Source organism: Pyrgilauda ruficollis, unplaced genomic scaffold (genome assembly GCF_017590135.1).
Source record: "Pyrgilauda ruficollis isolate IOZ18807 unplaced genomic scaffold, ASM1759013v1 scaffold15, whole genome shotgun sequence".
In the NCBI taxonomy this organism is placed as follows: domain Eukaryota; kingdom Metazoa; phylum Chordata; class Aves; order Passeriformes; family Passeridae; genus Pyrgilauda; species Pyrgilauda ruficollis.
In genome coordinates, this window is record NW_024513654.1 from 16322405 (window position 1) to 16343392 (window position 20988).

At 39.2% G+C, this 20988-nt stretch overlaps 1 protein-coding gene across 3 annotated transcripts in view; it reads right to left on the reverse strand.

Annotated features, from left to right (window-relative positions):
- Window positions 1-20988, reverse strand: part of PCGF5 (polycomb group ring finger 5) — a 99410-nt gene that overhangs the window by 31500 nt on the left and 46922 nt on the right. For 2 of the 3 annotated variants that reach the window (XM_041460998.1, XM_041460996.1), the window contains exons 3-4: window positions 18978-19049; window positions 2177-2486 (exon numbers count right to left, since the gene is read on the reverse strand). In XM_041460998.1, coding sequence (XP_041316932.1) covers window positions 2177-2288 — 112 coding nt within the window. In that variant the 5' untranslated portion in view covers window positions 2289-2486; window positions 18978-19049. Of the gene's footprint in view, window positions 1-2176; window positions 2487-2595; window positions 2626-18977; window positions 19050-20988 lie in introns of those variants that run through there. The other variant, XM_041460997.1, reaches the window with a different exon arrangement.

Here is a 20988-nt window from a genome sequence, read left to right on the forward strand (position 1 = left end):
CTGCTCCTGTGCCTTTAGGATTTCCTTCTTAAAGCACATACAACCTCCCTGGACTTTTCTGCCCTTCAGGACTGCCTCCCAAGGGACTTCATCAACCAGGCTACAAAATCTGCCCTCCAGAAGTTCAGGGAAGTGGTTCTGCTAAATGCTCTCCTTACTTTTCCAAGAATTGAAAACTATCTCTTTGTGATTGCTGTGCCCAAAGACATCCTCCAACTTTCACACCACCCACCAGTCCCTCTCTGTTCACAAACACCAGGTCCAGCAGGGCCTTACTCACCAACTATGTCAAGAAGTTACCCTCCACCCACTCCAGGAACCTCCTAGACTGTCTTCTTTCTGCTATTTCCAGTAGGCATCCGGTAAGTTGAAATATTCCTGTAGAACAAGTGCTAGTAACTGTGAGACTTCCCTCAGCTGCTTCTCGAATGTTTCATCTACCCCTTCCTTGTGGTTAGGTGAGCCATAACAGACTCCCACCGTGGTACCTGCCTTGTTGGCCATTCCCCCAGTTCTTACCCATGAACACTCAACTCTATCATCACCATCACTGAATTCTAGACACTCAAAACACTCCCTAACAAACCTTTGCTACCCCACCAGGTCTCCTTCCTTGCCTATCCCTTCTGGAGAGTTTTATAGCCATTCACTGCATCCCTCCACTTGTGTGAGTTATCCTGCCTGTTTCTGTGATGGCCACTGTGCTGTAATTTTCCTGCTGTGCAGCGGCTTCCATTGTTTTAATTCTCAGTGTGCTTCATATAGTAGGGATGTAACACCAAATTGTAAAAATTAACAGTGAAGACATTAACAACTGCAAGAACAACACTGCACAGCAATTACAGGAAATGCCAAGACAAGACTTTTAACTGATATTCATTAAAGGTTTAAAAATGGGAAATCTCCCAAAAGACAGACAATTCCCCTTACTCTTCTTTTAGAAGACTTCAAATGTTATTTGGAAAGATGTCAAATTCTAAAGGAAGTCCAGTGAAACTACTGCCTATTCAGAAATAAATGCAAAAAAAGCAAGCATGTAAATAAGCTTGTGAAAGTAAGATGAGTTTGACAGGACCATTCATACATTTAATATAATTCATACATGACAATGTATGATGATGTAGTAGGAGCAGAAGACAACCTAAACAACTTTTCTTGAGACAGCTTCATTGAAAGAGATCTATTCCCTAAGTAAATATTTTGCCACCTTCAAATATTTCTCTGCATTGTGCCATGGAACACATTAGAGAGATGTGGGCCACTACTGACCAAACTAGTCTATCCACACACATACTGCCAACAGATACATTAGTTTAAGTTTCAAGCATGGTTATATCATCAACGGAGCAGACCTGACCTAATGATCTCACCTGTGATCAGACAGGCTGCAGTGATATAAGTTAGGTGCTAGAGCCAGCACAATCTCCACTAGCCTAGGGCAAACAAAAGGGTCTCTGTACTCTGCCAGGTCCAGCAGAGCTGACATACCCTCACAGACTGGGTCAGGTTGGAAGGGAGCCCAGTGGGTCATCTGGTCCAACCTCTCTGCTCAAGCAGGGTCATCCCAGAGCACATGGCACAGAATTGCATCCAGACTGCTCTTGAGTATCTCCAATGAGGGAGCCTCCACACCCTCTCTGGGCAATCTGTTCCAGTGCTTGGCCACCCATAAAGTAAAGACATTCTTCCTCATGTTCAGGTGGATGCACTTCCTGTGCATCACTTTCTGTCCATTGCCTCTTGTTCTATTGTTGGCACTACCAAGCAGAGCCTGGCTCCATCCTCTTGACAGCCATCCTAGATATTTACACACCTTAACGAGGCCCTCTCTCAGACACCTCTTCCTGAATCTGAACAGGCCCAGCTCCCTCAGCCTTTCCTTGTAAGAGAGGCACTCCAGATCCTTGATCAACTTACTACTCTCTGCTGCACCTGCTCCAGGAGCTCCATATCTTTCTTGCACTGTGGAGCACAGAACTGCACACAGTTCAAGATAATCCAAACTACAGACCAGTGTTTAGAAAACTTCAGAAAAGACTGGATTAATTCAAAATATTCAATGTAAAAATTCAGTAAACAAAAACAAGCACAGTGGTCATATTAAACACATTAACACTTTAAAAAAGCCAAAAAACCAACTTATGAAGGAGGGACTATTTTGCGAAGTATTACTTACAGGTATGGAGGCACTCTGTTACTGTAGTTGGCTTGATGAGATAGCCTTTACAGATGTAGCAGGTGATATGAGGATTGAAATCTTTCACCAAGTGCTTCCTCTGAGTAGCCATTCGTGGAGCAGGAAGCGCTGGCAGAGTGCTTGGGGCCAGAGAAGCAAGTCTGAGAGGCGTCGATGTCCACAGTTCACAAGAGCTGTGGCGCTGCTCTGTGCAACTGGACTTCTCCAGGCATTTGATCTTAATTCCGCAGGTCTCACTGAGACATGGCTCATAACTCCTGCTCCTGCGCCGGGCGAGTCATTTTCCTACCTGTAACACACGTGGAAAAAGAATGCTACGTGAACCTGGCCGGACAGCGGCGATGCCTCGGAGGACCAATGTCGCCATGAACTTGGCAGCGGCAGGGGCTGTAATTTACATAACAGCAGCCGCCGTGCGCCGGCAGCCGAGCTCCGAGGCCGCGCCCCCCGCCCCGCCGGGCTCCGGCCGCCGGCGGGACGGGCTCGGGCCCGCGGTGACAGGTGCAGGGGCCGCGGCGGTAAGCGCGGCGGCGGCGCCCGGCCCGCGCTCTCCGCTCGGCACACACCCGCTGGGGCACCGGCGCCGTTTCTTAAAAATAACTTCAGCTCCTGCCCGTGGAAGGGTGGAAGTTAAACCCACTTCTCCAGCCCGCAAACGCAAACACTAAACACTGCACTAAGTTAGCCCGAATCCCGTGAAAATACGTGTGCTTTCCTCGAACCGGGACCAACTAGCCAACGGCTTTGCACGAGTAGAAGCTGTCTCCGTGGCTCAGTGCATCTGGTTTTGTTCCCCCTAGTCACAGAAATCCATCATATTATGAGGTAATTACCCACAAAACTAATGCTGCCTTAATTTTCCAATTGTACTGTTTGTAGAAAATTTCTTGTATACTGCATTTTACAATAATGACAGAAACATAAGGAGACATTTCCTGTATCAGCTGCAATGCCACCACATTACCTGCAACTGTTTTAGGTGTTTGCTCTTCTGTTTTGCATTTTTAAATAAATGCGCATTTTGCAGTGGCCCTCCAGTGCACTCTTCCCTTTCATCCTTGTGTAAGTGCTGCAACAGCTGAAGGCTTTAATAACTTTGACCTGTTTCTGCCATCCAGTCCTACTGCTGTAATATTTATCAGGCAATAGATCTCCATTAACATCAATTCAATGGCTAGTCTGAATCAGGTGCATCAAAAAGTGTTACAATTAAAGTTACAGTGCAATGATAAATACAAGATAAACCAGACAGAGCAATTCAACAGAATCGGAATGATTTTTCCTGATAAAATGTTCATCTTGTATGAGGCTATTTATCCACAACATGAACAAAAGTTTATATAGCTAAAAATCTTTTGAAGCAGCATAGAATCATAGAGTATCCTGAGCTGGAAGGAACCCACAAGTATCATCCAAGTCCAACTCCTATTCCTGCACAGGAACATCCCTGAGTCACACCATGTGCCAGAAAGCATTGTCTAACTGCTTCTTCAACTCTGTCAGGCTTGGTGATGTGACCACTTCCCTGGAGACCTTGTTCCAGTGCCCAAACACCCTCTTGGTGAAGAACCTTTTCCTAATATCCAACCTAAACCTCCCCTGACTCAGCTTCAGGTCATTTCCTTGGGTCCCATCACTGATCACCACAGAGAAGAGATCAGTGCCTGCCCCTCCTCATCCTCTCATGACAAGCTGCAGACTCTATGAAGCCTTCCCTCAATCTCCTCCAGGCAGAACAAGCCAAGTGACCTGAGGCTCCGCTCCTCACAAGGCCCCCCACCATCTTCATAGCCCTCCTTTGGACACTCACTAACAGCTTTAGATCTTTCTTCCATTAAGGTGTCCCAAGTGCCCCAGCACTCAAGGTGAGGCTGCACCAGTGCAGAGGAGAAGGAGTCAGCCACGGGCCCTGACTGGCAGGTGATGTTGTGCCTGATGCACCCCAGGATTTGGTATAGCTTAACAGTGTTTTGATGGTTTAAACCTTCTATTCTTAACCATTGTTTGCAGTTTTATACCACAAAACATACACTGACAAGTCACAGGCTAAAGAACACTAAACAGAGAAAGATACAACAAAACTATATATATATCGTGGGAATATTTTCATTAGTCACATTCAGTTGGTTTAGTAGAATTTGACTTATTTCACAATGTGCATAAGAGTGGTCCTGCTCAAATGTAGTTTGATACAGCATTATTAAACTTATATACACATGCATTTAAAACATGCAGCTGCTGATGCTCTCCTGGCTGTTTCCAAACCACTGCATCTGGTAAGACTTTTTTTAAAACTAAACCGTATTCTAAGTGAGATTTCACAGCATACTTTATCAGGTGTTCCATTTGAAAAAAGGAAGAACCCAACATTTTCTAAATTAATTAATCAGCTAGGCTCATGTTTACACGGTAATGAATGCACAGTATTCTATTCAAGCACATTAAAACTCAGTTATGTCATTCATTATACTGTGTAGGCCATACAGTAATGCTCACACAGCAGTTGGGACACTTGCAAACACACACAACTAGTATTGATCCCCTTAAGTCATGCTGAAGTCCCTCTTTTAAGGACAAGCAGTCCCATGCCAGGTAAGTGATAGTGTACGTGACAAATTCTTGCCTCATCTCTCCACAATGCAGGAACTCAGTCCTGCTGGTACCAAGTGATACTGACTGAAGGTGATGAAAGCTGAGGCTTTCAGCACCTTTCCAGACCACAACATAAAGAGCAAATGAGAAGCAGCACAGAAAAAGCTCTCATTTCATTATCAGAGGAAAGTAGATCCTTAAATACTTATGCTTTATATCATCAGGAAGCAAATTATGTTAATAAATGCTTATGAATTAATTATAAATTCAGAGAGTTAACTCCTAGCATTGCATGCAACAGGTTTATTTAAACATACAGGTCCATATATGTGATGTGAGCATTTTGATCTACTTATAGCAGTTCAAAGGCAACAAGAACAGTGTTTGAATCAAACAAGGCATTCATTTCATATTATGAAAGAAACAGAATTAAGAAATGAACTGAGATCATCAGAGTAAATATGTGTCATTAGTGACAGGAAACATGGTGTCCTGGTTCTCTTGCAAATATTTCCCCAGCTCATCTGGGTTCTGAATTTGTTCACAGGGAAAGTCCCAGGCTACTGGGTCAGAAAATTCCTTCAGGGTCTGGCCCATTTTCTCCCACTCCCCACACGACTCAGGATTTTCCATGCCTGGGTCAGGTGCCTCCTCAACCCCTCTAGGTATCTCAGCCCTCACTCTAGACAAGCTGCAGGCTGTATATAGTGGAAGCTTACCAGATAAAATACCAAGAAAGTGGTCCCTTTCAGGGAAAACGGAATATTCTCAAAAGGTGAGAATAACATATAGATTAGACATAACAGATTTAAAGGAGAAGAAGGAGAAGAAGGACTGGGAAACCTCATCCCCTACTCCTCCTCTAACAAACTAGGTGCAGTTACTAATAAATCCCCAAAACAGGCTACAGAAGCTAGGACGAATAAACAACAGACCATGCACATTTTGAACAAACCCCAATACCTTTGTTAACTCTCTATAAATCATAATCATCACACCCAGAAAAATAGCAATCCAAATCAGTGCCCTTCTTCTGTAAAAGCTACATGTTAGGGACAGTACTGGAGCTATCTGTGGGTAAGAAAACAAGCTTAAACATAGGGACCAGAAAGACATCAGTGCCTCAAGCCAGAGACATTATAAATTCAAGCAGCATGGCTACTGACTGCTTTATCCTAATACAGGGTAAGTAAAACCAAAATGCAATTAGAGCAAGCCCCTCAAGCTCCATGTTTGGGGCCAAAATATTTGCCCTGGTTTAAGAAAAATTTGGGAGGAAATGCCCAAAAGGTGTTTTCTCTGAAAAGGCAGATTCCAGCAGCCCTTCCCCCAAACAATTCAGGAGAAAATCTCCTTGAAGAAAATGGGGAAAAGCTGTTTATTTAACAAGCTAAGTATTCACAAGCCTGGAAAAATGAATAATATTAAACAATGAAACCTCTCTCTGTTCTGAGGAGATGGCAAATTCAGAGTCCTTCTGTGGTTCACAGGGTCCTCTGTGGTTGTGGCTTGGCTCTCGCTCAGTCTCTCTGGCGCTCAGGCCCGGTGTCCAGGCTGCAGTGCAGCTTGGGGAGAGGGAGTGCTGAGCAATTGTCCTGGTGCTCCAGACCAGAGAAAAGCTGAGCAATTCCAGAAAAAAAGACACCATCCCAGGAAAAACTTTCTTGACTCAGCTCACAGATGAGAAACTAGCTTAGAAAGCAAAGGAAAGCTGTCCTCCCTCTATCCGTGCTGCAGACAGCACACCAAGAGAAAGGAATCTGGTGGAGGAAGTGAAGCTTCTGCAGACCAAACTGCACACCACTGCTTCTCCCTCCCTTTGCTCTTGGCACAGAACTCAATACCCAGCATCAGCAGGTGGTGGGGGATACAATACAGTATCATAAAGTCATCCTAGGACACATGGTATGACAGAGGTGGTGACTGTAGCCCTCAAATGAGTGATGAAAATACAGCTGCTCTAATTTTTCTCTGTTTCTTCAACTTTTGACTTTCTCATCAACTGAATTTTACTCAGCAGTACTCAGTTTTCTCTAACACAGTGCTTACTTTATAAAAAAGGCAAGTTCTTTTTCACATATATGAGCTTTCCTAACACACAAAAAAAATGCTGCTTTCTAAGTATTATCATCCTTGAGGAGTGGTTTCTTGAAATCCCTAAAGAACTACTGTATCATTCTAATGTGAAACAGAATTACTTACATTTAATATGAATAAAATGTATCTTTTGAAAGGAACAGCCAGGACACACAAGAATTTGTCAACTCCAAGCATTTCATTAAAGCAGTTCTAATACTTTTTGAAATATACCAATGTTCAATGTCAGCTCCCAAATAAATTTCAGAGACAAAATAAACATTGATCAATAAAGCCAAATTTTCAGCAAAATCTGAAATGAGTGAATAATTCTAACTTCGCAAGAAGATCCACATTGGTACAATGTTACATCCTTATCAAGCTACTCTGGAGTCTGTTTCTAGGCAAGTCTCCAAGTACCCTCCAGTTATTCTAAGAGTTACTTGTATTTCGTAGATGAAAGAATTACTGAAATCCATCTGAACTAGGAAACTAACAAAACAAAAAATCCTTAGTTTTCTTGATAGAATTGTATAGCAATCTGAATGGCATTTAGAGAGAACCACAGCCGTCACCTTCAGTGGATACTGATTCTCTAGACATCTGATGGAAATGCAATTCTACAGCTTTTAAAAACTTGAAACCTTCACAGAATTCCTTAGGTCAGAAGACACCTCTTGAGATCATCTAATCCAAGCTGTCTGCTCAAGCAGGGCCAGCTCAAGCAGGTTGTCCAGGACTGTATCCAGCTGAGTTTTGACTAGGTCCATAGATGGGGTTGTACATACTCTCTGGGCAATCTGTCCCAGTTTTGATCAACTTCATAATGAAAAAAAAAGTTTTCCTGTTATCAGGTAGAATTTAATGTGTTTCAATTTGTATCTATTACCTCTTTTCCTGTCAGCGGGACTACTGAGAACAGTTTGACTTCTTCATCTTCATTCCCTTCTATCAAGGAATTATATATGCTGAAAACATCCCCTTGAGACTTTTTTTTCTCCAGCTGAGCAGTACTCAAACTCTCCACCTCTCCCTATATGATCAGTGCTCCAATACCTTAACCATCTTTGGGGTCCCGTGGTCCCTCTGGGCCTCTGAGAGTTGCTTCATGTCCTTCTTTTTCTAAGAACTGGACACAGCACTCCGTATGTCATTTCAGCAGTGCTGCACCACAGAGAGGAAAATCAACCTCAAACTCCAGGCAACCTGCTTAAAATTACTGCATGCTTACTCAGGTAGGAAGAAGAGTTCACATATAACCACCTGGGAACTCTTATTTCCAGTGTTAAATTCCCAATCAAGCAGAACATTAGCTAGAAAAGAACACTAATCGGGTTGGCAGGACCTTTGGACATCATCTGGTCTAATGCCTTTGCTCAAAGCAGGTCTAATGTTAAAGTTAATTCAGATTGCTCACAGCTTCATCCAAAGAAAGTCTGAGTGTATGTAAGGATGGCAATTATAACCCCACTAGGTAACTTGTCTCAACCCCTGACTATCCTCATTGTGAATTAATTTATTTAGGTCCAGTTGGAATTTTCCTTGCTCCATCTTGTATACTTTTTCATATATATGAGAAATTTACTAGCAGCAAGTAAACTTCACTCTTACTGCCATTAGCCAAGTCTTTGTCATAATCTTGGAATGATGTGACATATTTCTTTGCTTTTTAGGCAAAGAGTAGTAACATTGTTTATCATATAAAAATAGTAGTATGCTCAGTGTGAAAGCTGCCTTTGATTTGATAGGAAACAATAGGAATCGGGCTACTCTTATCCCCATCAGTTACTCATGAAAATGATCAGCAATGAGGTTTTGCATTTCTGCCAAGAGGGTTTTTCTTCATCCTCACTGAGCCCTCTATAAGAAGCCATATATTAGCACATAATAGCACTTCTGGGATATATATATAGCATTATTCAATGCTTACTCTTCTTTTATAGCCTGAAGTAAAGTAGCAAAGCAGGTTGCAAAATGCCAACATCTGTATTATTAGGCCATTGACAAATACATAAACAAGAAAAATGCATTTGAGAAACACTTCAAGAGAAAGGTAAAATTGTGTCACACAGTGTTCCAACTGTGTTGAACTAAATTCCAGGAACTTTTAAAAAGTAAGAGAAATCGTAAAGTAAGTTCCTACAGACTTATTATAATAATTGGCTGCTAGTAAAGAAGAGAGAATCAAACAAGTGACTGCAGCAATGGAAAGATGAGCAGATCTGTATTGTTAAACATTTCCTTAGCACACTGAAATACTGGTCAGCCATAGCACACACTGTCTTTTCCCAGCTAGGGAACCAGAAAACAAGAAACAAGGTCACAGCAGTGGGAGAGGGAGATTGCCAGTGCAAGGGAAAAAAATCATAACTGAAACAAAATTGACTAGAAATTGTCACAAGCATGAAGGAGACAATTTAACTTCAGTCACTTGTATGCAGAGGTTGAAGGGAAAAAATATCTGGTTTAGAACATATTATTAACTGACCATTAAACATACAGAGTGAAGATCTTGTGACCAGTTTTACATACCTCCCTGAAAACAGCAAATTCAAGAACTGTGATTATAGTCTTCAGAGGTATTGCAAGTATACAAACAACAATCTATCTCAGCAGAATCCAAACTTTTCAGCTAAAAGCAGATAGAATTAAGTATGATGGGCATATTTTTTAAAGGTATTTATTTTCCTTCTGTTTCCTTGATTATTTTGTCACTATTCTGGATTTTTATTTTGAAGAATATTTTGAATAGGCATGATTACATGTATCAGACACAAACATATCCAGAAAGTTCCCAGAGGAAGTGAGACAAACTTAGAAAATTTTACAGACCAAATGGTCTGTTCGATTACCCCAGTGTCCGATGTGTGAACTGTGATCAGCTGTTGCTTTCTGGTTTGTTTGGGTTTTTTAAAGCACAGTGCAGGTATACATGGCCATGTAGCCAAGCTGATTGTTCATGTGCAAATAACCTAAGTGACATTATTTTGGCCTTAAAGGCAAAGATTCTTTGTTATAGTATAAAACTCTGCATTGTGCCACAAGAGTTGGTTGGCTTGTTTGTTTGTTTGTTTTCCCCACAGGTAATTGATTTTTGGTGAAGTGGGGTTACCCTTTGAAGCATCAGAGACTGCTCACAGGGAGTGATGCAGTGGCAGGAGGTTTACAAGACATAAACCAAAGATGCTTCTGTGCCTTCATGTGCCTGTGTGCTTGGTTAAAAACCAGCGATCTGTGGTGGAGTTAGGATCTCTGGGCAACTAAAATACTGGTGGTATCCTCAACCTCTCCTGGATTTATCTCATGGCACGCTGACTTCCATGCACTTTGGTCTGCTGTGCTACATCTCCTTCACCTTTTTGTAGGGTATTGGAAACAAATGTTTTGTGGTTCTTAGTATGTTCTGTAGGCTGCATTGGAGCAGGCATTATTTTAGAGTTGCCTTATTGTGGAGACCCACAGGGCATGACCAAAGTAGTCTTTTACAGTCCTATGCTTTATATAAATTTCTAGCAGTTCTGTATTAAGTACAGAATCTAGCAAGTCTGTGTAAGTAGAGCAAGTAATGGTGGTGTGCTTTGGAACATTGTAAAGAAGATGCATAATTTGAAACAAATACCTTGGTACTTAATCAGGTGTTCTCCTTGCACCTTGAACATCTTGCATCATCAGAATTACATTTTTGGTCTCCAGCCATTTACTTCACTTCTACTGAAGACTTTATTAGACTGTCTCTGAATTAACGGAAATCCCACTTGTGTTGTCATTTCTATTATTATATAATCTCCAATACTTCTTAACTACTTTACCTATTGCTATCTGATTATATGCTTCTGCCAGTTCAGTTTTCTTTTACGCTGCTCTCTACAATAGTATCACCTGCTTATTCTGAGGCTTCTCCAGAGAAAATCTGCTCTGCAATTAATGCTACTTCAAGTTTCCCTGCTACTCCACAATGGAAAAAATAAATCAATCAGTGATACTCAGAGCTACATTATCAGAAAAATTCCAGTGGTGTACTCAGGCACAGAGCAGCCTGATACAGCTGTTGTCTGCTTGGGCAAGACTGTATCTCCTCCACAGACTTCCAGGATCTGTAGGTCACAGAGCAAACACTTTGCAATTTGATATATGATTCTTTCCAGGGGAAATGTATTTCTATAACAGTATGAACATAGATTTCAAGTTTGCTAATCACGTCACAACATAGTCTGTGCCTTTTCACAAGACATCCTAATGGCTACTTGCTATAATTCTATTACTTTTTTAAAAATCCTTGTTTCTGTAAGTAATATATATCCTCTTCCATTCTATACTGCATTGTACACATATATAATATAAAAATACTATAAACACCAAATACTAAGAAAACCTATAAAAATACTATATAATTATTACAGATAATATTTTCCCCCTCAAATTATCAAAGCCACTTACATCAACATATACAGCCCAGCTAAACAATATTCTGAAGTCTTCAAATAGTTTTATAGAGTTTCATTTCTCAATTTCCATGAAATTAAAAGATAAATGAAAACAATGAAAACAAACTGTAAGAAGTCTCCAGTGACTCCTACTAAAACTGTTACTAACAGATTGTTTCTTACAGTTGAAAACTGGCAGGAATGCAAATCAAATTGTATCACACATGTCAAACAGCTTCACAATTATGCAATCAACTTGCACTGCAAATTAAAAACAAGACTTGCTACTAGATCTTAAGTCAAAACAAATTTAAAACATCAATAAGCTCAGCGAAAGCAATCCTCAACAAATCTACTCACGGCTGTTATGATGGCAGAACCAGAAAACAAACAGGCTTGAAGGGAGATAGAAAAGTAGCAACCAAATTGCCTCATCTTTTACAAGACAAATTAAGGATATTCACAATGTCTTAGGGAGTTTACTCTATTTCAATCCATTTTCAACAGGAGTTCTATTTCCAGCTCTCTCAAGAATAAAACCTTTAAATTAGTAACACAATGTTGGGTGGACTCCATTTCGTTTGAACTGCATGGGACTCATTGATGGGAACTGCCACTTCGTCAGCCCATTGACACAGTCAGCTTTGTCAGAGAAAACTTAACACAGACACCTGTGAATTTAAATTGTAAAACAGAGCATATTTCTTCTGGATAAACTAAGAGAAAATAGGGGGCAGATCAAGATACCAAGCTTCACATCCTCCTATGATCTTTTTTGACAGCACTTTAACATATATATGTATGTAGAGAGTCAAGGTCTGTGCAGCAACATGTTCCATGTGATCCTGTCCATCTAATCATGTGACTATAGTCACTGTGGAATTTGGCCTACTGAGTTAGAGAAAAAAACCTTCCATAAGAAAAAGCAAAAATAAAAGCTCTTTAGTATTTTAGATGTTTTTAACAGTTTGCATTAACAAATGAGAGTCACTACAAGCAATATTTCACTGAAAGCATCATCTTGAAATTCTAATGATTTTTATCCACTATACTAATGGTAACAATTAAGCAAAACTGATATATTTAGTTGATTCTTCATGTGAATAATGTGCTAGTTTTGAGGACAGACAAATTCAGGATTCTAGCCAGAACCTATTCTCAAGTGAGCAATCAGCCCATGACTTGGCATCATCTGCCAGTTCTGCAGTGACATTAGCTTAGGAAGTTGACTACTGGTTTGCCCAACCTTAGTTCTGACTGCATGCAACCAAAGAAGTTTGTATAAATGGTGTCAGCATGTGACATTATCATAATGAAATTTTCTAAAGAAAAGATGTATAAAACAATCCTCAAGTATGCAAAATAAGCTTGATATTGTTTTTGCAATTACAAAATCCTGGCCTTCAGACTGTGCCTGCATGTAAACAGCATATTCTTGGTTTATGTGCATTTAATTAGAATGAACACAAAATCAACCAAGAACTGTGAGGCCACGTTTACCATCCTGGCATCTTGTAGTATTTGAAAGTCTGGATTTAGTGCAATGCTAATGAGACCATGTGGCTTTTAGCTGACTAGGCTGTGGCAGTTTGGACTCCCTGTTTTTAGGGTTCTTGACAGAGCAGAGCTGAGTCTTTCTCAGAATACAAAGAATATACATGATCCTGCTTTTACAAAATTGTACTGCCTGCTGAAGCTCATTTTCACATTTTGAACTTGTCCAGTCTTATCAACTAGACATGGTTGAGGACTACTTTGCTACAAAATTCTGAAGGAATAAAATGTTGGTGAGAAATGTAGCTAATACTTCAGGAGATTACATGCTTTTGAGTCTAAAATGCATACCAGTACAGACAAAGCCCTTCTAGAAATCAAGATGTTCGAATACAACAAAATAATACCTATTTTGGTCCTTAAACATATAATGGCACTTAATGAGAACATCTAACAAATGTACAAATTGGATCACTGTATTAAGAATCCTGTCTTATACATAGAGAAACAGATCTTAATTTCCTCCTCACAAAGAATGATAATCTTACAAAAATCACTACATTCCCCTGCAGGGATATCTACACTTACATGGCAGGTTAACTATATTTATGTTACATCTTTAGGCCTGGATTGTATAAACATTACTATCTTGCTTCACTATGCATGCCCGGAGTCCATGCAGACCAACAGTGCTCATTAAAATTGTGACTACCAGCTTTCATCAATCTTTAGTCTGGAAGTTCATGCAGGAACGTACAGATATATATAACAGTCACCTCCTTATATCTTAAAAAGGTGTGTAAAGTCAGCAGAGAGAATGCATCATACCTCACTGCTATTTCTAATCTGTATTGCAAGAGTTCCAAATTCCATAGTGACTGTCAAACACGAAGAGATTCTATGAGATGAGATTTATCACAGATATAATAGCTTATCTTCAGATTGCCATGTGCCTTTTCACTGTATCAACACACTTGAAAAAGCACAAACATACCCTAAACATTTTTAGTTGCAAATTTTTTCACATTTTGTAATGAACTGAGCTCCCATAAATGTTAAATACATTTCAAGAATGGTATTCCAAAGCAAATTATAAACTATGCTAAAGATATCCAATTTCTGACCTTTCTACATTACCACAATCTGTATGCATTTTACTGAATTTTTATAGATGTGACTATTTTCTTCAGTGCTGTAATAACTTTAGGTTCTAGAGGCATGAATCCAGAAGGTTTTACCTATCAATATATATGGCAAATCTCTCTCCATTCCCTAATCTAATATCCTTGGGAAGCTTTTAAGAGTAAAAGGTGTAATGCTCTTAAAATTATTTCCCTTTATCACAAATGCATAGATGCGAATATGAAATTTTGACAAGGAATTTGGCTTATGAGAACTTGTTGATACATGTAACACATAGTCTGCTCCTATCATCATCATGCTGTCTATTTAATAATTCACATTTAAATACAAGACCTCAGTTGCCACAGCTCAGTAGGAATAAAATTAAGGCGATTTACATTTTTCCTGCTGAGAAATATGGAATTCTGTCTAATGTTTTATCCTGTGTCTTTTAAACTTGTCAGAAACACTGGTGCCATCATAACCCTCTATCAGTCAGCAACTAAAATATGTATTTGGGGGCTGTGTCTTCCATTATGCATCAACTTACCAAATTCCTGACAGAAACCATTGTTACAAAATATGTCTAGAACAGATAAATTCATATATAGAATAGCAATTCACAGTTTTACCTGATATATTTAAAATCTATTGTACAATTTTCTTCATTGCATCTGTTTTTCTTAATATTTGTACCAGTGAAGCAATACCTTTACCCTGCCTTTTTCTTTATATATCAGTTAATAGTACAAAAAACTCAAGAATAGTTGAAAACTGTTAAGATGAAAGTTAAGTACTGAAACTGCTTTCTTATAATCCTATTTTATGTTAATGTCCCTCAGTCAATAAGGAAAAGCTAATGAATTTCAGTAGAAAGACTCAAAAATACTTCTGGAAATGAATGCTTTTCGTGCACTTAATGTGGTGCTAACAAAACCACCTAACAAAGAGAAATGGAAAGCGTACTGGTTTGTTGAAGATAGATTGCATCCAGTCACTTTTTTAAAGGAAAAAGTAACTCCATAGTTTGTCTGGATTTTAGGAACACTCGTCCAAATCTTTACATACAATTTTTACTCAGTAAAAAAAGTCTATTTTACTATGTTTGTCAGAGCAGACATCCTTGCTGTGAACATGATCTCTCAATGGTGCTATTTTCCAAACCACTGTCACTAATGTACACAAGAGCCAATTTAAATGGCATTCAGTGGCCAAAGAACAATAAACTTGTAACTATGGGAAATAGTAAAAGTAAGTAGAGCCTCCATCACCGAAAACTTTAAAAACCAAACTGGATAAGGTCATGAGCAATCTCATCTATTGATCCCACTTTCAGTAGGGGACATGGAATAGGTGAGCTCCAGAGATCCTTTCCAACCTCAGTGATTCAGGGATTCTGTGAAATCCTAACAAGAATTACTCAATAAGTCAGAAATATGTTCACCTCATGCATTTTCAGGCTACCTGCAAAGAGAAAGTGTCTAAGGTGTTAGTCACCCCAGCTGAGTCTGACCTGAGTCTCAGAGGTGAATGCCATGGTGAGTGCTGGGGTCTGGTCTCACACCATGACATTGGTCTCTCCTGAGACCAGTGGTTACTAGGGACACACCCAAGCCTGCACTGGCTCTGTCACCTCCTTGTCTACATTACCCACTGGGATCCACTATGCTGAGCATCATGACAGCTAAAGAAAAGCCACTGGGTTCTCCTAAAGATCAGTACAGATTGGTATCAGATTGCACAGCAGCTGTGTGTCCATTCCCATTTGCTCCATGCCATGTCTAAAAATTTTAATTATGAAAAAGCTACTAATTTAAGGACAAAACTACCATTATAGTAAGCTTTCTGGAATAGTGCATAACAGCAAAATACACAGCCCTGTTAAACTGGGTTAATGGCTGCTTTGCATGGCCCAACTTCCCTCTTTTTATCCTTCCTTCAAGTTTTGCTATTTCTCATCTCCTTTCTGCATTCCCCTGCTTCTGTGGGTTACTCCATTTCTTAGAGGCACTAAATTTTAACTCAAAATCTGATGAACAAATTTAGCTTCCTGAGAAATAATTGTGTTTTCAAAATAGTATAGCTTTGGGGTAGAGATGTTATTCCATGTTATTTATGTAACAGGAGTCTAAATTCTTCTCAAAGAGGAAAACTCAATAATCTCAAATTGCAGAAGATGTCCTTTCACAGTACAGAATTCTACTCAATCAACAAAGTTTTATATTCAGTTCACTACTTGAATTTAGAAAACCTACAACTCAACTGTCCTAGAGGAGACTGCCATTCCAGAAGTGGGTAACTCAGGCTGGAAACGGGCTCTCTGTTAGGTGTGGTTCAGGATGAGAATGAGAGTAGAGAAATTTAGGGTCCAGACTATGTATTATCACAATCCAGCTCTAGGGAAATCTGGGCAAAACTCTAGGGACTCAAGTTTTAATTAGGTCTAGTTTTTGCTTTTCTGAAAGCACCAAAGAAATCATACACCTTGGGAATTCTGGGGCAACTGTCAACTAGTACTCCCCAGTAAAAGAACTCTGTTGAGCAAAACAGCCACAGAGATGTGCCTTTTGGTCTTCTGTGCACAAAGGAAAAGCCTGGGTATTTTGGGGCAGAGAGGGCCAAGGGAAGACAGAGGATGGAAAATGGTTGCCTCAACAAGAAAATAAATCAGAAGAAAATCTAAAGGTTGACTGCAGTATATAGTAAAGGAGTAAGACAAAAGCTGTTAAAAGAAAATAATTTGTTTTTTGAAAGGGAAAAGCAGATTCATTCTTTGAACTAGCCAACTCTATTAATAACAGAAGTGAACAGATATATCAGCATAATCTAGTTACACAAGGTCCAGGGCAAGTTGAGTCCCATTTACTGAAACACCTGATGGTATTTTTATTGGTATTTAACAAAACTGGCTAGATTACATTTAGGACAAATATATCCAAATATATCCATTCAGCCAATACCTTCAGCTGCAGTTGAAACATATCCTTTTGAGAGTCCATCTGCTCTAAAAAGTCTCCAATATAAATTGTGTTAAGAAAAAGATGCATTACTGAGCCTGTTTTACATAAAGACTATAATATTTCTAGCTGTTTCCTAATAAATTTTTGATGTCAGCAATACAGGAAGACATGACTGCCTAGGAATTAAACCTCCAACTCTCAAATTCCAATACAATGTGTTAATCACAACATTAGTCTTCATCTGAATGTTAATTTGACATGCATTTAAACCAGACAGCTAATCTCTGAGGTGAGATATTTTATTTTTAAAAAATAGCCATACTGAACATTTAGCCTACATTTTGCCTCACACTGCTAATGATACCAGCTCCTGAAAATAGTCAAGATATTGGCAGATACTTTTAGAACAGGTTTGGTAAAAAAAAATAGGACTTAAGTCACAAGTTTTCAGCATATGGAGGCAAGATGCAGTATTTGAAGATAAAAAGCTGGATTCTTCAGAACTTCATGCCTTATATAGTGTGTGTCTGTGTATTTATAGATACAAAATTTTATATGCTTGCAAGTGAAACAGAACTTTTTGTTTTAATTGCATTTTTGAATTTGGTTTTAAGCAAGAGCAAATGATCACTTAAGATGGCTAAGATTCAGACCCATCAACTCATCTTTTTCATATTAACAAACATCTCATGAACATGAATATTGCTGTTTACACAGCCTAATCCCACACAATACCATCACGACTTCCTGAAACAAGTTATTTTTATGTCTCTATGATGCATTTAAATGTACTTTTACCTCTGCTGTGATGAAGAGATTGTTTGTTAATACACATCTAGTGCTGCTATAGTGTTTTACAGCTATACATGACTTACTAAAAAGGAAATAAAAATGCGCAGTTATGCTCATTTACAAAGCAGCAGTTAATATTAATAATCACTGAAACAGAAATACTATCTCATTTTATGTTTGTAATTAACAGAAAGTATTGGAAATAGAAGAATGCTGTTACAGATTCACTCTGCAGTGAGGTTTAAATATAATATCTCTATCATCGCACTGTTTGCAGCATGGTTAGAAATGTGCTTGTAAACTACTCCCATTCCACACATGCACAAGTACCACAATCTCCCAATAACATGGGGTGAAGACATCAAATAAAGGATACCACCAGGGCCCTCAGTGCATTGATAACTGGGAGAAAAAAGTGTCACTCCTTCTAACTCCTGTAATTCTTATGTGAGAAAATTGCAGTGCATTATCCAATGCAAGTGTGCTGGAAGCCTGTGGACTATTCAGAATCAAAGTGGTCCTCTGGTCTACTGCTCTGCTGCACTTCTCAGTCCTAAAGCCACAAAGATGCCATTATAGTCCCAAAGGTTTTATGTTTGCTTAGGTTGTGATCATTGCACAAGCAGAAATTGCTCATTTAAAACTGCCAAATTTGTGTTCTTTTTCTAGTCCCTTCCTCAGACCTCCCAAACCCAGGAAGATACCGTAAGTATCTTCTGTCTAAAGTACTTCCAATACTTCATAAGCTCTCTAACTGCACATTGGAGTCAGGGACTCACTTCACTAGCATGCGGGCAGAGATGAGGAAAGAATAAAGTTTTCACACAATATTCAACCATTGTTATGTAAAGAAAACTACTCACATGAGGAATGCTAGACTGCTTACATCCCTACGGACTCGGAGTCAACAAAAATAACAGTAACCTTCTTTCTCTCTATTCCCAAAACAGCACTGAGAGTAGACCTGCAAAACTCAGTACATTCCAGCAAAAAATTCAGTTCCACCAGACTAATGCCAAATATGATCTTTGAGTTCTCATTTCTCTAAAAAAGGAATGCATTACGTTAGACAGGAGTAGGCACAAACATAAGACATTTAGTCAAAATATTCAAAAGGCTCCTGCACAAGAAAATTGATACTCTCATTAGAGAAAGTTGAGGATTATGTAATGCACACAACTGTATAAGTATTCTGTTTTCTGCAGTGAAAGGAATGAAACAGAGTACCTACTGGCCTAAATACAAACTTTTGTCCAAGACAAACATAAATTCTTATTTTTCAACTCTTGAGCACCTTCAATGGGACACACAAATACATACCTTGAATATCTTTTATGTGTGGATTTCCTTCTCAGTCTGAGTTAGAAATATTCATCTCCCACACCATGTGACCTATGAAATGTGTTCAAAAGCGCACCATGTGACCTATGAAATGTGTTCCTCCTTGCTGAAAAATGTTTTGTTATTCAGATGCTCTCTGTGGCTTTTTATAGCTTAAATCTCAAATGCTTCCTTAAGTCCTCCTGCTAAATAACAGTACTGGGCCTGGCTAGGACAGAATTAACTTTCTTCCCAGCAGCTCATATGGTCTTTTAGTTACCTGCCCAAAAGAGTGATGACAGCACACTAAGGTTCTACCTATTGCTGAGCAGTGCTTGGCCAGCACCCAAGCCTTCTCTCTTTCTCACTCCCACCACAGTGAGGACTGAGGGGGTGCAATACACTGGGAGAGGGCGCAACCAGGCAGATGATCTGAACTAAGCGAGGAGATATTCCATGCCACGTAACACCACATTCAGTCATGATAAGGATGGGATGGATGTTAGCTGCCATTTCCTTGGAACTGGCTGTTCATCAGTCTTCCTGCAGGATGTGGACAGCAACTGCCTTTGCCCCACTTGTTTTCTTTCCTTCCTCTCATTTTTCATCTATCCTTCACCTTATAAACTTTAAAACTTTTTTTTTACCTCAACCCCCAAATTTCTCATCTCACAGGGGCTTGGGGTGAGTGAGTGAGCAATTTGTGGTGCTTAGCTGCCCTCTGGGCTTAATCCACAAAAACAACACAATAAACAAAATTAATGATTTTTTCACCTTTCTGTTGTGCTGTCTGGTGATGTATGAGTAGGTACTGGGTGTTTATGTACCCTTGTGACTAAGTCTGTATTTGTGTTACAAGCAGTTAGAGGCTGTCCCATTTCTCCATGGCCAGATGCAGATGTGCATGGTATGACATGACCAACATCTCTGAGAGATGGAAAGAATGCAGGAGTGGGCTGGGTGCCAGATGAAGTACTTACCCTAGGCAGCATCCAGCTCAATTTCTAGTTTGCCTATATGTCAATTAGCATAATCAGAATAATTTTGTGTAACACTATACATTGATTATGAGTTGTCAACATACATGCTGTGAATGGATTTGCCCCAAACTAAACACAAGAATTCTATCAAAACATAGCCATGAACTGCACATGCTTCTCACCCACAGGAGAGGATGTGTGAAAAGATTGTGACAGATGTTAGGGACATTGTTTACTATGATGCAGGAAGATGTTTCATTTCTATGGTAATAAATACTTTATAAGAAGCCACACAGATTTATAGCATAATCTCAGATATTTATATAAAGTTATTAAATATTTTTAAGGCTGGGAATATACTAGATACAAATGACAGTATTTTTGGGTGTCATCCCACTAAATACTTGTTGCTTTTACTGCAATTCATAGAAAGGTACCATTTGTATTACTGAATATTCTTAATGTCCTCTCACTGAGCCCTAAAATGCTTTATTACGTCAAAAATAAAAAACACTTAGCATTAAATTTTCATACATAAATTTTATGGGTAAAATAGAAATCAAATGTAGAGTCTAAGTTAGAAGTCATTGCAAGCAATTTTCCCTATTGACTTTAAGGGGATTTGAATCTGTGGCTTTTGACCCTTAAAATAAACACTGCATTACTGTCACATGAAAAATATTATGAATAGGGAAGAACTAGTTTCACCTACTTCTTGGAGCTAACTGAGAATCTCCTAAAGGGGCTTAAAGATTACTGTACATCTGAAGTAAAGCTCTATCTTGCATACCACTGAAATATTGTACAAAGATGGCTTAAAGAATGTGGTTATTAACAGGGATATTTACTGATCATAACAAAATATTTATTTTCTGTCAGTGGCCTGAAAAAATTTGCCACAATGAAGAGAAGGAGCCTTAAAGAAAGGAATCCTGACTTCTTATGGTTCCTAAGCATATGCTAGTTTTATTTACACAACATACACCCCTGTGTTACTTTAGGGAAGCTGGGCATACAATTCCACACAATAT